This window comes from Theobroma cacao, chromosome 9 (assembly GCF_000208745.1).
Source record: "Theobroma cacao cultivar B97-61/B2 chromosome 9, Criollo_cocoa_genome_V2, whole genome shotgun sequence".
Taxonomy (NCBI): Eukaryota; Viridiplantae; Streptophyta; class Magnoliopsida; order Malvales; family Malvaceae; genus Theobroma; species Theobroma cacao.
This window is the reverse complement of record NC_030858.1, coordinates 4048239-4064713: the sequence shown is the minus strand read 5'-3', so window position 1 is coordinate 4064713 and position 16475 is coordinate 4048239. Positions and strand designations below refer to the sequence as shown.

Sequence of the window (16475 nt, the reverse complement as noted above, 5' to 3'; positions counted from 1 at the left end):
CTAGGTTTTGCCATTATAAACATAAATGATAATACTTTGTTCATACGATAAGATATGATTAGTGAGACCTTGAATTATTTCTTAAAATTTTTTATGTTGGGATCTTAAAAATTAAAAGATTGCATTTATAAGAAGTACATCTATCTATATTTGCGTGGAAAAGGCTTGATTGCTTGATAAGTTAGGGGACCAAACGGGCTCATTGCCTGGTCAAATGATGTAAGATAGGTTAAAGTGAGGAAAATTAGGCTTTTAATTTGAAGGGTGGCGTGGGGAAGTAGGCAAATAATTAACAGGCATGATTAGGGTTGCCGAGAGTGCTCCCCTTCTTTTGGCCATTTTCAGCTTTTTTTTTTTTTATTCATATGAGTCCGGTAAGGTGGGGACAGAAGACAAGTTATCGATGAAGCCCATTTTTGTGCATGACTGCATCAGACAGGAAGAGTTGATGTGGGGTACCACATGGTAGTATTTTCGAAATCGACCCTTTACTCTTTAGATATGCATTTGACTTGTTTGGTAAGAAGTGAAGTTTTCCCGTGTTCTCCATTGCATGGGATTTCTTACCTTAGGAAGCAAATGCACGTGCTTATCCGCACTTTATTGGTCTGAAATCTCACCCGGCACGTACTAAAAGGGAAACATCCATAGTCTTTATCTTGGGGATAATGGTCGCTATTTTATCCGGAAAGAAAATAAACCAATAGAGCCACCCAAAAAAGTAAACTAATTGATGTTTCCTTCCATTTAATCGCAAAATTTATCTGCTAAATTCTTAACCATTTATATAAGTATCAATATATCCTACAAAATAACATTTAAAAAGAAGAAGAAGATTAGAGGATTGGACAAATAAGTCTGTGGTTATTTAGTAATAATGATAATATGAAAACATGACTGGGGCTAGGCAGCTAATAACCAGTATTACCCCAGCAACTCAATAAAAAACGTGAAATTTTGACTTGAGGAGGAAGAATATAAGAAATCTGGAAGCTCCTAAGTTGAAATTTTGACCGAGCAAGGCTTTGGGAACCAACAAAAGACACAAAGATAAAAAATTGTTTAAAGTTATGATTTGGACGGCGTTATTGATTGTAGTTTCTCACTTGCTGACTTGGGCTCTCTCTATCTCTAAACCCATTTGGGCAAGGAGAAAACGATGTGGTTGAATTTTTTTACGGCCATGGAAAGTCGTCCTGCTATTTATGAAACCCGGTCTTTTGTTTTAATGAATTGAAAGTGCAAGTAGGATCTTGAATTTAAGTGAACCTTTATTAGGTTTCAGGTAGAAAGAGGAAGGAAGAAGGGTTGAATGATGGGTGATGGAGTCCCAACCCCACTCATAGAAGGTGCACACCAGCAGACAAACATGAAAAAATATCCAACGTAATCAAGAATCCAAGTGGAATGAATCACTGGATTGGAAATCAACGTGTTTTTTGCAATCATTACCACTTCTCAACGGCTAAAATGGGGATCTAACGATTTTCGTCCCACTGTAAACTTAGGCCCACTCATTTAGCATTCTTGATCCAGCAATGCCGGGCTTCAATTCTTAGCACTAGCCCAGTGCCACGGGACAAGTCTCGACTCCCCAACCGTAGGTTTACTTTTATCAGTTGAGCTTGGCTAGGACAGTAAAATGATTTGTTTTTAGGAAGAGTAGTACACGAATTTTAGTCAGATATTTATTCCTATTAATGTGATTTTGGATAATTATAAATAGATACAAAAAAATTTAAATTGTTGTAAATTTCATGATTTTTGAATATTTACAAATTCATCTACACTCTTAATACCTTAATCAAAAAGTTCAAATTATGATTTTGTTACAATTAACTTAATAAAAGAATACGTATGATTTCTCTTAATTGTTTTAATTACGAGACTTGTCAACATAATGCATATGATTTCATGGTTGATATTTTATTTAATATTTAGTTATTATATTTTGTTTGAATTTAGAAGTAAGTTGTCAACGTTGAGTTTATTTTGTTAATTGATAAGTATATTTACTTTTTTTTATTACATTGGACTTAATCAAATTCAATTTTCAAATCAAAATCAAATAGTCACTTATCAAACGGGTGTAGACTATTAACATATATTTTAATTGATTTAGATTAAGTTATGAATAATTACAATATATTTTAAACGGTTTTGATCAAGTAAAGAGTCCAAACTCAAATGCTCAAACTTCAAACTCAATAATTTCAACAAAGTAACGAGTCCAGACTAAAAATCCAGATCATTTCGATGAAAAATTTAAAAGAGATAGACAATATAAATAATCACACATTATATGTTTAATAATAGCAATGGAATCATTGTTTCACTTGATCCAATCTCTTTAGTAAAAGAAAGAACCTAACCTAAACCAAAAGGAAAGTTTTATATAGTTTTTAAATCTGATAGGACATAAACATGCGAAAAAAGATGAATTGCATACATTAATTTAATCTTGAACTAAATATCATTTTATATGACCATGACCTAAATCATTTAATAAAATAATTTAAAAAGTTAATTTAATTAATTGTCTGTCTTATAGGGATAAGATTGTATGCTCATGTCGAAAAGGAAAAGGATAGGATGAGGTAGGATGATCTTATATGGATTGAATTATGTAAAAAAATGAAATAAGAATATTAGTGTGAATCTGTCCTACACATCAAAATGATTACAGTTTCCTTATACTACCTTACTTTCATAAATGAAATAAAACAATAATGAAGGTAGCGTGACTCCCACCAACAAGGCAAGAGCCAATCGCCAACGTCGTGAACAGTCAACGCGAACTCAGCTTAAAAAATTGTACCACTTTCTACTCTGAAAGCGTGGCTGTTTAAACCAACACGTGAAGCCCATGTCAAAAAGAGCAGCAGCCACCATTCGCAAGCCGACCACTTTCACTGACACCGTCCATCTCCCCAGTCAAAACGGCACATATCCAAAAGTATCACTCATTCGACGGTTCAATTTTCAGCCTTAAGTGCGCCTCAGCACCATCGAATCACATCCCCTACCGTCCAATGTCCTAGGCTCCCAGGCCCCAGCACATGTTCATATTCCCTCCGTCTACCTTTTCTATATACTTTGTAAGTTTGGGCTTTCCTTTCTCAATTTGAGTATACACCATCAATAATTTCATCGTCAGATCAAGTTGGTAGACAAAGAAACAATGGCGGAGACTCAATCTCAAGGAGCCCCTACGCTCTTCTCTCCTTACAAGATGGGCAAGTTCAATCTTTCTCACAGGTTCGTCTACCGTCCAACTTTGACTCGTTTTTGGATCAAATTCCGTGATCCCGGGAGACGTTAGATCCTTGTCTGTAGGGAGCTATCGTTTCAGACATGATTCGGCCACTATCTCCTAGGATTCTGTAAAAGCCGAGAGAAATACGGAAGGCTAATTTTGAGAATATCAAATCATTTTTCTAAAATTTAAGAGGAAATTTGACGGGTTGTGGGTTGTGTCTGATGGCAGGGTGGTGCTGGCGCCCATGACGAGATGCAGGGCGTTGAATGGAATTCCGAGGCCGGCGCTCGCTGAATACTACACGCAGAGGTCGACTCCTGGAGGTTTTCTCATCACCGAAGGGACATTGGTCTCCAACACTGGGGCAGGGTAATTTCGTAACTCCATTTTGATAATGAAAGCTGATACGAGTCACTCGCACTATTCAAGCAGTTGTGGCTGCTGGGTCTATTTCCCCAACTTAGTGCTTTTAAGGGCCCAACTAAATCTCCTGTTTGGACCTGATCCACACAGTGGTTTAAAGTAAAAGTTTAATCAGGGCATTTGTTATTATAGTATTTCCATTTTCTTTTTGGTCTCAAGACTTTTTGTTTATTGTTACTGTTCCATTAGTAGTAATATTTGTTTCTGTTGCAGTAATAATGGTTGTTCATAAATTCAGTTTTCTCAAATGAATTGGAATCGATTGTCTTAGTATTGTATTGTTTAGAGACGCAATATTTTCTTAAATCATGGACAAATGTAATCATTTAGTATCCGAAGCAATGGCACCCTTGTTAGTCAATTTTTGTTTTTTCATATGAACAGGATAATAGTCCTAAAAAGGTGCATGAAAATATCTTGGTTTGTACAATTTAAGGTACAAATTTAAACCCAGTTTTAATATAATAATTTACCAATATAATTTCATATCAGAATTGATTTAGCTATCAATTTCTCCATATATGGCTTCTATCTCTTATTTCATATTGAATCATCCAGACATATCTTACTACTGTCCTGAAGTCCCTATTATAATGCTTTTGTCACATTTATTCTATGGTTTTCACTTTTAGCTCTATATGTATGTTTCGGAGCATTTCTTGTAACTATAGGATTACCTGATGTTGCAATGTTGAAGCAGGTTTCCACATGTTCCTGGGATCTACAATGAAGAACAGGTGGAGGCATGGAAAAATATTGTGGATGCTGTTCATGCCAAAGGAAGCTTCATTTTCTGTCAACTGTGGCACGTTGGCCGTGCATCTCATTCAGGTAACTTCCCCAATCTCTTGGTACCCATTTTCAGTTCAATTAGCATAATCCCGTTCATTCATTTTACTACATAGTGGAATTATGTTAACTGTTATTCACAATGCATTTTACCTTTTTTTGGGTGTTGAGAATTAATTGACAAGTTTTATTTGGTTGTTTGACTAATGAAATAGTGTACCAACCTGATGGAGCGGCACCTATATCATCAACAGGCAAGCCCATTTCTAAAAGGTGGAGAATTCTTATGCCAGATGGGAGCTATGGCATATACCCAAAACCTCGAGCCTTGGAAATCCCTGAAATACAAGAGGCTGTAGAGCATTACTGCAGGGCAGCCTTGAATGCCATTCGAGCAGGTTAGATTAAATGTTAAATCTTCTCTTTTTTATTGGCACGTGTCCTGAAGCAGTTTGCATTTCAGTTTTCAGGTTTGATGGAGGCCTCTAAACAAAGTTATTGTTTTGTTCTTAAATGGCAAGCTGATTTAAAAAAAGACATAGTTACTTTTTATTTTTGTAAAAAAAGATGGCATCTACTTTATTTAAAATTTAACTAGAAGTGCATGGAACCATGATTACTTTTCATAGGAGGGATTCTTATGCTATTTTGTAAAATGGGAATACATTGAGCAACAATGATTATGTCTCCTTTATAGTGGCTAAACATACTCAGCATGCTCATGTTGCTGCATTTCATTGTCACACTAGCTAAAACAATTACTGTGATATATGAACTTGACTTCTGGCTATGGTCCTGCACTTAGTACAAAGACAAACTGTTCAGCCTTGCCATGTATTTGTTGGTGCTGTTCAATATCTTGAAAAACCATGGTATAGAACTTGAAATTTTAACTTTGTTTCCATCACATTGTAGCCAGGACTATTTTTCATTCACCATAGAAGAATTTTCTTCTGAATGAAATTCTGAGCTATATTTAGGACTGGGATAGAATTGATTTTTTAATTAGCATATAAACTATCATCGTCCATCGGAGGTTAATATGAGCTATTTGTTACCTTGTCCAGTTCACTTTCATATTTTGAAGACAGAATGTATAATTAATTGTTTATTCTTATCACTAACGTTCCTATATCATCAACGTAAAGCTTATTAAAATCATTAAATCCTGCAGGTTTTGACGGAATTGAGATTCATGGAGCACATGGCTATCTCATTGATCAATTCTTAAAGGATGGGATTAATGATCGCACAGATGAGTATGGTGGATCATTGGCAAACCGCTGCAAATTCTTAATGCAAATTGTTCAAGCAGTAGCTGCAGCGATTGGTGCTGATAGAGTTGCTGTCAGAATTTCACCTGCAATTGATCACCTTGATGCAACAGACTCCAATCCGCTCAACCTAGGCTTGGCAGTGATTGAGAGGCTTAACCAGCTTCAGCTACGGCTGGGGTCAAAACTTGCTTACCTTCATGTGACTCAGCCTCGTTACCATGCTTATGGGCAAACAGAATCAGGCCAACATGGTAGTGAAGATGAGGAAGCACATTTAATGAGGACTCTGAAGAGGGGTTATGAGGGAACTTTCATGTGTAGTGGTGGATTTACGAGGGAGCTGGGAATGCAAGCTGTGGCTGAGGGTGATGCAGATCTGGTATCCTATGGCCGTCTTTTCATCTCAAACCCAGACCTAGTCTTGAGGTTAAAGGTTAATGCGCCACTAAGTAGGTACATTAGGAAGACATTTTATACTCAGGATCCTGTTGTTGGATACACAGACTATCCCTTCCTGAGTGAAGAGAAAGGCACCCAATTTCAGTCACGCCTTTGATGTGCAATCACTACTGGAGTTTAATATCCAATATTCGGCATGAAAGTTGATTGAGTGAATATGGTAGGCTAAGATTATGTCTGAAGATAAGAATGTTGTTATGAAACATGTGCTTCTTTATACATAAATTAAATTTCTGATTTAGCTGCAGCTATATAGGCACATATTCCTTATCTAACCTGTTACATGTAGTAGATCCTTGGCTACCGTATTTTAGCTTAGTTTGACCTTTGACATAGAGAAGCTATAGATGAAGCTTAAAAAATGGGTGACTACTAACTGCGATGTTAACATGGAAGGAGCAAATGTGAAATAAACAGGTTTCTTGTTGGGCTGTAAAGTATATAAATTGCTCTATAGCAAAAAGAAGACCAAATGTTGCTCCATGTCCAACTAGTTTGAGGTCCTCATTGAACACGGCAAAAGAAGAAACTAAATATTACTACTCTATGTAAGCGACTCTGCCTCACTGTCAATCCTGATGAACAAAACTGAATGCGGTAAATTGTGCATGGTCCAAGCGTATGTTTTGATGGTCTGCTGTCGAGGCAAAGGATATACATGGATCATAAGGGGAAATCCTTCTTCTGATAACAATATGAGAAGTCAGAATGTCAGCCACTAGGTTGCTAGCTTTGACTGCCAATGCAACAATGGTGGTCGGATAACGAGTTCCAAAAGCGCCCAAATACACCACAGGGATCATCCTTTTACTGGATGAACTTTTAGCCTTGTAGACATGGCAGCAGTGGCTAAACGAAGTGGGTATAGGAAAAACGTATTGGCGCTAGTGAAGACAAAGGGAGAGGTGCAAAATAAGGAAACCTTCAATCACTAAGTCAGAGATTTTGTCGTTTTTTTTGGCGCCCTTAGAAAGATCTCCAAATTACTAGGACGTCAAGAGACGCGACCAGTAGTGGGTAAACGATATGCGTAACAGTGAATTTCGGTGGCTATTTGAGGGTTGGAGAGGTCATGGCATGCTGCCATCAAATTGAAAATCAGCTATGCAGGAGTTAGATTAATAGTTAATCGTCAATGTAGATAGAACTGATTTTGAGACCTCCCAGAAATCTTTCTTGATTTATTTTGTATATAAATGAAGTTTCAACTTGTGTAAATGCTTAAGATTCCTCGCAGTTGAAATCCTTTCACTAGTTTTTTAGTTAGCAATGGACAAGCCTAGGCTAGGAAAGCTACTGCGGACTCTTGTTTGTCTTCGTGCGGCTGTAATTAACTTAGATATTGGCTGGGAGGTACCCAAGTTCATTACTTACAGTGAATTTAATTTTACTTTCCTTGATGGAGTCTGGTCTTCATCGCTTTCTTGATCTTGTCCTTAGTCGAACCTAACATGTACGTACTATGCGAACAAAGAAAAAGGCTCCAAGGAAGATCAGATGATATGCAAAGGAAAACGTGTGATGATGATGATAAACGTTAACAGGAGTGTCCTGTTTTCCAGCTAGACAGTGGATGGAATGGATGGCTATTGGCCGGGCTCTTACCCTTCAGTCATTGTCAACCTTATCCCTGCTGCCACTTTTAAGGAACGGGACAACTGGGGATTTTATTTTTAAATTCGTGCACTAGGAACCGCTAGCCTTACTCTTGGAGATAGATGAGATATTTACCTCTGCTGGAAGATTCTTATTTTGTTCCTTAAATTCTTGTTGGCCTCAGCTTGAGGACAATAACCGTTTAACTCAGTTTAACATTTACATCAGCAGCAGAAAAGCTGAAGAAAGGAGAATTACTTGGACTTCTTTATTTCAAGTGGATCAGATGCATTGCATAGAACTTTTTGCAAGCAATTCTTCTGTAGGCACTTTGTGTATGTGTTTAACCCAATGAAGAAATGTTGGTGAGTTTCCTTTACAAATGGGAAATGTGGCACGCTGCACATTGTACTGGAAATTTACTGCAGCTGGATGGTGAATAAAATTTGTCAATTCCTAATCAATAGATCCTCAAGCGAGGGGCCTCAGATAGGGCATCAGTAAATGGGATGCCTGATGGCAGAAGAAGTAAGATAACCCTGCTTCACCTCAAGCTGCAAGGCTGAAAATGGTGCACATGCTGTCACTTTCACGTCCTGCTTGATATGCCTGGGTCAATGAAAAATGCTTACCGACTAACCATCACATAGTTATTGGTTTTAATTGTTTATATCTACACATCTTGCATCATGAGGAAAAGTTTGGGAGAAACCTTTTACCTTTTTGATTATAATCAAGATGCCCTGGAAGGTAGGGAATTCGCAACGTCCACATATTTTTTCCATGGATAGAAAGAATTGAAAGTAATGAGGACACTCGGAGAGACTTATATTAGCTGTCAAAATGTCTTCTATTGCCCTAATTTCACTCCCTTCCAACGTGCCCGTGGAGGCAACCAGGACCACCAGTCGATGTTTCTTCCTACTCTTCCAACCTCCACCCTGAAAACAAAGATCTTGGTTATCCATCCTAAGCCTTAATAACAGACTAATGATCATGTGCATTTAATAAATTGGAGACTTGAAATTGCTGTTTGCAAATACGTCATTGTGTAGAAAATAGTGGAGCACATCGACTTGAGAATTGAATGAGTACGAATGCTGCAATTTCGTTACCATCAATCTCGCAGGTAGCATCTTTTCAATATTGCTGGCAGCAACTGTTTGATGATTACGCCTACTGATTTTCATTCGAGGAAGAGAAGTCTTGCATTTAATTGCAACTTTAATAATACGCAAGCACTCAACTGAAGGTTAGTCAATGCAAATTCCAGCTTCGTTCAATGCTAGCAGATAATCCAAGGTTGCATATCAGAGTTGATACTGGATTGTAAGTTATTTTTGTGAATATATATATATATATATATATGTGTACACACTATATCACAACGATATCGATGGTCATGCTTGAAATCTGCTGGTTGAGTGTAGCAGTTAAATTGATATAGTAGAAAAACTTCCGCCGGAACCTAGAGCTTGAAGTTACAAAATGTGAGAAATTTCAAATTACAGCTCAAAACTCAATATAGAAATGAAATTTTATAGGCAATAACTGTACGCAAATTAAAGATATTTTTCTCTTGCTTTGCTTTTCCAAACCGAAAGAGTATTCTTCTTGTTATCTGAGAAACAATTTACCACTAATTCACATGCATGTGCTCAAAATCTGTCGTTTCTCACACATAGAAAGGGTCTCATCTTAGTTCATCACGTGAACGTATGCATGGGCCAATCTCCAATAATCAATTGTTGTGGCTCAAAATATCCACAGTTTCCCATTCTATATAAAGGGTAACACACTGCCTTCGAGCACAGCCTAAAACTCTAAAACACGCGTACAGAATAGTGGCAAAGATGCTTCTCCATATCTTGTTCATTTTTTCTTTCCTTTTCTCCTCCTCCAATGCATTAGTGGGAGACTTCTGTGTTGCAGACTTAAAAGGTCTTCAAAGCCCTGCAGGCTACTCATGCAAGACAGCAGTCACGGTAGATGATTTTGTTTTCTCAGGCCTAGGTGCTGCAGGCAACACCTCAAACCTCATAAAAGCTGCTGTAACGCCAGCATTTGATGCTCAATTCCCTGGTGTTAATGGACTGGGCGTTTCCATAGCTCGTTTGGATTTGGCTGTTGGTGGAGTGGTGCCTATGCATACGCACCCTGGGGGTTCAGAAATCCTCCTTGTCGTTCAAGGGTCAATTTGTGCTGGATTCATATCCTCGACCAATAAAGTTTACTTCAAATCTCTCAAAAGGGGTGATATTATGGTTTTCCCCCAAGGTTTACTGCATTTTCAAATCAATGCAGGTAAGACTCTAGCGTTGGCATTTGCATCTTTCAGCAGTCCAAATCCTGGTCTCCAGATCCTGGACTTTGCCTTGTTTGGAAATGATTTGCCCACTGAAATTATAAAGCAGGTAACTTTCCTCGACGATGCTCAGGTTAAGAAGCTCAAGAGGGTTCTTGGAGGAATTAATTAAGCTATCTAAATGTGCGGACAGTCTGTTTCTCTTCCTCATTTTTGTGATTCCGTGGTTTCTTGTCATGTTAAGAAGTCCGGAAGCACAAGTGTCTTCCAGTCAACGGTAGTTAATTTCTTTTACTAGCAAAAACAGTGTAATTGTGCTTCTTTGTATTCCTTCTTCAAGTTCGATTGCCTTTTGGTAGCATGCATTTCAGCACTCAAATCTCTAATAAAAAAACCATTCCCTGAAGGCAAACTTGTTTCCCCTCTCAGTCTGCAATTAAAAATGAATGGATATAATTATATTTTGTTTCTTAATTAATCCCCAAAAGTGATAGTGTATAGTGTTCTATATGATAGATTAATATTAACAGAAAGAGAGCAGCCTTTTGGGAGTGCAGTTGTCTGGTTAGAATGGAATATTGCACCAAGAAAGCTTTCCAAACATCACCTCATTAGGAAATTTTTGGGATAACCATACCCCTGGCCCTGAGAAACAATCTGTTGATTGAAAGTTGGCCACAATTAAATATTAGTGTAACCTTATCAACTACTTTATGTGGTCCAAATCTTTTCAAATTCTACTGCACGCAGCATGTAGAATCAGAATTTCATTACAGTTAGAAGGTTCAACAGAAGAGGTGGAGCCTCTAACACGATATGCTTGCCAAGTTGCCCCTTAAGATACTTAAACTGTAAATAGTCAGTGAAACAAAATGCTGCAGGCCCTGATTGGACGAGTACTTCTGTCATATGTTTTCCAAATTTGTAATTTGCTTATAGACGTTTGAAGGCTAAACCCTAATGGAAAATGTCCATCGACACGCAATGGACTGGACAACCAAAAAAAGGGATTGCGATTAATGCTGACTAAAATCCTGATGTACAATATCCTGGGTGTGAAATTAAACCTTAAAACAGTATATTCATCTCAGGCCACAGCATTGGACCTGATTTTAAATCAGTTTCCATAAGTTACAGCAGTAAGTAAATTGGCTTGAAATTTACAAGCTATGGGGTAAACCCTAAATTTCACTTTAACCAAGAAACTGCCATTGAGCCTTTGGATCCAGAGGACACTATTCGCTCCAACCAGGGAGCTTATCTCCAAGTATGTTACTTGGGCCTTTTCCGATGTGGCCAGAGAAGAAGTACTTCTTATTGGGCTTTCTCCCTCAAGAGTTATGTCCACAAATCCAAGTTGCCTCATATGTTCAATTTTGTTAGGGGTCGATAGAAGAAGCATATATGCTACAATACTGCTAGAGGAGGAGAGTAAGCAAGAAAGCATAATAACAGCATGGAGTACTCATCGTGATGATAATTTTCATTGGATATGCAAAGTCTAGATACTCATGCTAATCAACTTGAAAGAATACATGCTATGCTAAAAGCAGATTGTATGGATATGCAAAAAATATTTCAATTTCACATTGAATAAAGTGGGAATATTGAAAAGTTTATAAATTTGAATGTTATATTTTCAAAAGAGATAATATAATAATCTCATAATAAGTTGTATCAAAGTAAATTCGATTCACACCAATACTTTTAAAAAAGAAATAAATAAGATGGTTGATGACAACGAAAATGTCATTCGATTAAATGAGAGAAAATATCACATTAAAATTTTTAAAAAATAAATTATTTTAATCTTATATTGAATCAGTAAAAAAATTTTAAATATTTATAAACATGAATATTACATATTTTATTAAATTAATTTTTTTTAAAAAGATAACAACTTGTGACATTCAAAACTTATAAAAACGACTTTAGTTGCTTTTTAATGCCCCTTTACACTCACAAAATTCAAGAACATGAGAGCGGACGTAGCTGTATAGCGCTCTCGGTTCTTGCAGAAACTTGCAGAGTCAGAAGAATAAAGCTGACTAAGAGCATAAATCCAATAAATATAATTTGTCCGATCAGGCATTTCGTAAACTATCTGAAGGCATCCCTCCAAATACCAACACACCTCCTTCTCTCATTAAACTTCACATGCCCATATATATATAAATATATATCCAATTGCCAATTCCTGCTACAAAGCCACTTCAAATCCATCACCAAATTGCTACAAAAGCACCAACCTGAATCAAAATCAAAGCAACTCAACAATTCCCAAACACAACTGACAGAAAAACAAAGAACCACGTTATTAAGAGACATTCGGTGTTCCAAGGGCGGGAAAAGGAAGGGGAATTTTGATTTCTCATTTTGTCTCAATTGTAGCCGCCAAAACAAAGTACAATACTAAGTACTTGGTACAAGATTGAAGAACTAGCAATTTGGCTGAAGGGATGGCCGATGGTACTGATAGGTTAAGTGCTTGAATTAAGTAATCATGGAAAGAAGAATAAAACGTTAGGCCCCCTTAATTTATTATCATTCATTCTTGAACCATAAGGAGGTTGGAACTTTTTAGGTCAGAAAAGGCAAATTGTTTTTGGCAAATGGCAAAACATAAATGGAAGCTTAACAACACATTGATGGTCCAATCCAAGCCAACAATTAATTGGGTACACCCTTTACATTATTACATCAGAAATGTTTGCTTAATCACCTCAACAAACAAATCCAAAATCCAGCATATCCTCACAGCTAAGACGACCCCACTCCCCTCTTCATCCTCATTTATCTCCTCAAATTTTCCCTAACTAATTTCCTCATCATCAAGTCTATGCATAATATATTCCCTTTACCCTTATCCTAATCATTAGAAGCCAATCCTCTCATCATTACCAAAATCCTCTCCTTCATAAAATTAGAAAAAATAAATAAATATTATAGTATGCAGTTCTAGTATATTTAAAGTGAAAAAAGGAGAGGGTCAAAGAGGGGGAATACTAAGCCAGGTAAGCAGGCGGGGAAATGGAAAAGAAGGAAAGAGGACCCTGTCTGCTCTGGCTGGGTTCTGTTCTATTCTTTAACGGAATTTTAAGAGAGAGAGAGAGAGAGAGAGTTTCTCTGTCTTTGCCAGTCTGTCATTTATCTTCATTTTCTATATTAATTTTTTTCTTATTTTAATTACCATATGCTTTCTCTTCTCTCCTTATATACAAGGTGTAAACGGATTTCTTCTTCTCTTTAACAATTTGGCTCTGCTCTGTTTTTTTTTTTTTTTTGATTCTAAGGACAAAGACTTTGACACCTCAGAAACATCAAGGTTTCTCCTTTAACATGAGTCTTTTCGGCCTCGGTAGCAGGTAGACACCAATTCAATTACCCAAATCTCCTTTCTTTCAAAAATTTCTCGATTCTTTCACGAATTCACGTTTTTGTGCCCTTATGGCGGTGATCTCTGTTTCTTCTTCTTCTCTTTGTTTTCTCTGTTTAGTGCTTGTGTCGTGATGGTAAATCTGGAGTTTCGAGAAATAGTTATAGAATTCACATCTGAATTCCTGTTGCATGTCGAGATTACACTTTGATGATTAAAGCTGTTTACTAGTATTTTAGATGAATGATATTATTTTGATATTCGAATGAAAAAAAAAAAAAACTTTTTCTTTTCTTTTCTATGTTGAAGAATTCTAGATTACGTAATAAGAAGTTGATGACAGCTGTCTTTCCATGCATAAGAAAAGAAAGTTTTTTACTTTTTTGTGCTGATCTCATGCCTGCAAATTGAATTCTACCAAAGTTAATGATATGGATGGATTTTATATTCTTTTTATGGTATTTGCACTCTCATCTGTGAAAATTGAAATTTTCCTGATAATTATGGTGCCATGTTTTCATATCCAACTCTACGTTGTGCAGAAACCAGAAGACGTTTAGGCCTAAGAAGAATGCTCCATCCGGAAGCAAGGTTGGTGTGCTTCCTTTCGGTTCTCTTTCTTGTTTGGGTTTCGTATTTGTTTCTCTCAGTCTCCGGGTGCTTTCAATTATGTTACTACAAGTTGATGGAATGGAATGCAGGGTGCTCAGCTTCAAAAGCATATTGATGCTACCTTGGGTAGCGGGAACTTGAGAGAAGCTGTTCGGCTACCACCTGGAGAAGATATCAACGAGTGGTTAGCTGTAAACAGTAAGAATCCGAGCCTATAAATATAAAGCTTAAAAGAATTTCGTCAATTATTTAGTAAGAATTGTAAATGGTTTCCTGGAATTAATTTCTGTTCATTTTACTCTTTTCATGCAGCGGTGGATTTCTTCAATCAGGTGAATATCCTGTATGGCACTCTAACTGAGTTCTGCACTCCAAACAGCTGTCCAACGATGACAGCAGGACCAAAGTATGATACTCAATCCCTTAGTCAGATCCTCTTTATAATTTTCAGAGCAGAATGTTAGTATAGTTCGCTTGAGAACTGTACTTGAGATCTCCATTTTAAAAAAGGTTTCTAGGGAGGTTGGAAACGTTTTTCATCAATGAGTGCATCTGTGTTGTAGTTTGCTTGTGCCAGCATTTCTTGAAGTTAGCTGGATGCTGGATGACCCTCATCGCTTATCTGATACCTTGATCCTCTTCAGGGATGAAAAAAAAAAACACTAGAATAAAACTTTTTATTGCTTTGTTGCTGAAAGTGTCTCTGCTTACTAATTACAAACAAATACGGAATAAATTTCCTTCCTTATGGGTACAACATAACATGGTTAAGGAAGCAAGGAAGATGTTTCATTTGATGAGAATTGGAAAAGTGTTGATTATACGATTGTAGTGGGTGTTGTTCATGTGATTTCCAGACCTGGGGTGGTGAAGTTGGGGGAACGACGAGGGGACAAAGAGAAAAGGGAGAGAGATGGGTGTAGCCATAGTCAAAATTAGAGTAACTGGTTGACAATGTTAGGAAAAAGCATTCAAAAAGTAAATTTATACTGTTGCAATGGGTTGGTTTGCTTGTTGCAGATACGAGTATAGATGGGCCGATGGAGTTACTGTTAAGAAGCCTATAGAGGTATCTGCTCCGAAGTACGTAGAGTATCTGATGGACTGGATTGAAGCTCAGCTGGATGACGAAGCGATTTTCCCACAAAGATTGGGTTAGTATGATTTCTTAATGAACCAAAACTACGCTGTAATTGCTGATGAGGTACTGATTTAGTACCCTTTAATGTGAAACAGGGGCGCCCTTTCCACCCAATTTTGGAGATGTTGTCAAGACAATATTCAAAAGACTGTTCCGAGTATATGCTCACATCTACCACTCACATTTTCAGAAGATCGTGAGTTTGAAGGAAGAAGCTCATTTGAATACTTGCTTTAAGCATTTTGTTCTGTTTGCATGGGTAAAAGTTCTTCCCCACAAAAAATCTTTCTTGTTCTTTTGTTTGTGGCAAGCAACAAGTCCATGTGCTTAATGGATTTTAAGTTGGTCTCATTTCACCCTTTGCCAACCAAATTCATAACATAGAAGAAGCTGAAATTGTGGCTACATAAAATGTATTCGTGCATGTGCTGAGTGATTCTTGCGGGCCTCCAAATCTAATTTCATTGTCATGTTATGCAGGAATTCCGGTTGATTGACAAAGGAGAACTTGCACCTCTGTCCGACCTTGTGGACTCTATTTTGCAGTTGTAGCGCAATGAATTTGTTTTTTACTATTATTATTATTTTCTTTTCTTTCTTTAAATGTTTTGGATAGACATTTTTGTGAGCTTTCTGTTTGCTCGTGTAATTTTTTTTGTGGAGCAAAGATGCCTTGAAGCATCTCTCGTCTCCTTTCTCCTTCATTGGTGTTGTTTTCATTAATTAGTAATGGCAGACCAGGTTTTCCCCATTGTAAAGTTGTAGTGCTTAGGATTGTAAGCCAAGGCTGCTACTTGAAGCACCAATTTCGCATGTTCGATACTTTATTCTCTAAAATTAACAGGTTAAGTAATTATCAAAGTAATCAGAGATCAAAGGTTAACTAGGGTGGAGCAAGCAAGCAACTACAGTTATGACAATCTATTTACACTTTTTACCTCATATTTGAGGATGTATGCTGCACTTCTCCCACATTTGGAGGCTAGATGTAGGAATATAAATAACATTATCTTCTTCTTTCTATGCTGCTGTCATACTCACTTTTGTTGACTGAATTCTTGACAGATTAATGTGATTCCTGCGAATCTGAGGACTTTTAACATAAATGTGGGAATACCCTATCGAGGGCAAGAACTGCCAACGTTCACCAAGGAAAAACTGTTCTTTTAATTTCCATCATAAATTCAATCCACAAGTCTTTAATTCATGCTTTGCTTCGTACAAAAATTAAGTATGCA

The 16475-nt window shown here is 37.1% G+C and overlaps 3 protein-coding genes across 4 annotated transcripts; all 3 read left to right on the top strand.

Moving 5' to 3' along the window:
* Window positions 2869-6454, top strand: LOC18588297 (12-oxophytodienoate reductase 3). Its single transcript, XM_007012600.2, has 5 exons — window positions 2869-3258; window positions 3488-3628; window positions 4383-4513; window positions 4687-4869; window positions 5646-6454. Exons 1-5 carry the CDS (start codon window positions 3182-3184, stop codon window positions 6302-6304), a joined length of 1191 nt encoding a protein of 396 aa, XP_007012662.2. The 5' UTR covers window positions 2869-3181; the 3' UTR covers window positions 6305-6454.
* Window positions 9511-10536, top strand: LOC18588296 (auxin-binding protein ABP20). Its single transcript, XM_018127608.1, is given in 3 exon segments — window positions 9511-9551; window positions 9553-9610; window positions 9612-10536. Coding segments are annotated over 3 exon segments (753 nt in total). The 5' UTR covers window positions 9511-9525; the 3' UTR covers window positions 10281-10536.
* Window positions 12960-16050, top strand: LOC18588294 (MOB kinase activator-like 1A). Of its 2 annotated transcripts, XM_018128520.1 has the most exons (8): window positions 12960-13122; window positions 13402-13473; window positions 14027-14075; window positions 14186-14294; window positions 14409-14502; window positions 15117-15250; window positions 15333-15496; window positions 15718-16050. In XM_018128520.1, the coding sequence occupies exons 2-8, from the start codon at window positions 13448-13450 to the stop codon at window positions 15787-15789; spliced, it is 648 nt and encodes a 215-aa protein (XP_017984009.1). In that variant the 5' UTR covers window positions 12960-13122; window positions 13402-13447; the 3' UTR covers window positions 15790-16050. The 2 variants fall into 2 exon arrangements, with proteins under 2 accessions (XP_017984009.1, XP_017984008.1); XM_018128519.1 differs by having other exon boundaries at window positions 12960-13473.

What these genes read in the sequence shown, in the direction of transcription:
- LOC18588294 (XM_018128520.1), top strand. Translation starts at nt 13,448, where the DNA reads ATGAGTCTTTTCGGCCTCGGTAGCAG. An exon ending in CTTTTCGGCCTCGGTAGCAG is followed by an intron (nt 13,474 to 14,026) that starts GTAGACACCAAT and finishes TACGTTGTGCAG; the next exon opens with AAACCAGAAGACGTTTAGGC. An exon ending in ATTTTGTTCTGTTTGCATGG is followed by an intron (nt 15,497 to 15,717) that starts GTAAAAGTTCTT and finishes CATGTTATGCAG; the next exon opens with GAATTCCGGTTGATTGACAA.
- LOC18588297 (XM_007012600.2), top strand. Translation starts at nt 3,182, where the DNA reads ATGGCGGAGACTCAATCTCAAGGAGCCCCTACGCTCTTCTCTCCTTAC. An exon ending in GTCTCCAACACTGGGGCAGG is followed by an intron (nt 3,629 to 4,382) that starts GTAATTTCGTAA and finishes ATGTTGAAGCAG; the next exon opens with GTTTCCACATGTTCCTGGGA. An exon ending in CTTGAATGCCATTCGAGCAG is followed by an intron (nt 4,870 to 5,645) that starts GTTAGATTAAAT and finishes TAAATCCTGCAG; the next exon opens with GTTTTGACGGAATTGAGATT.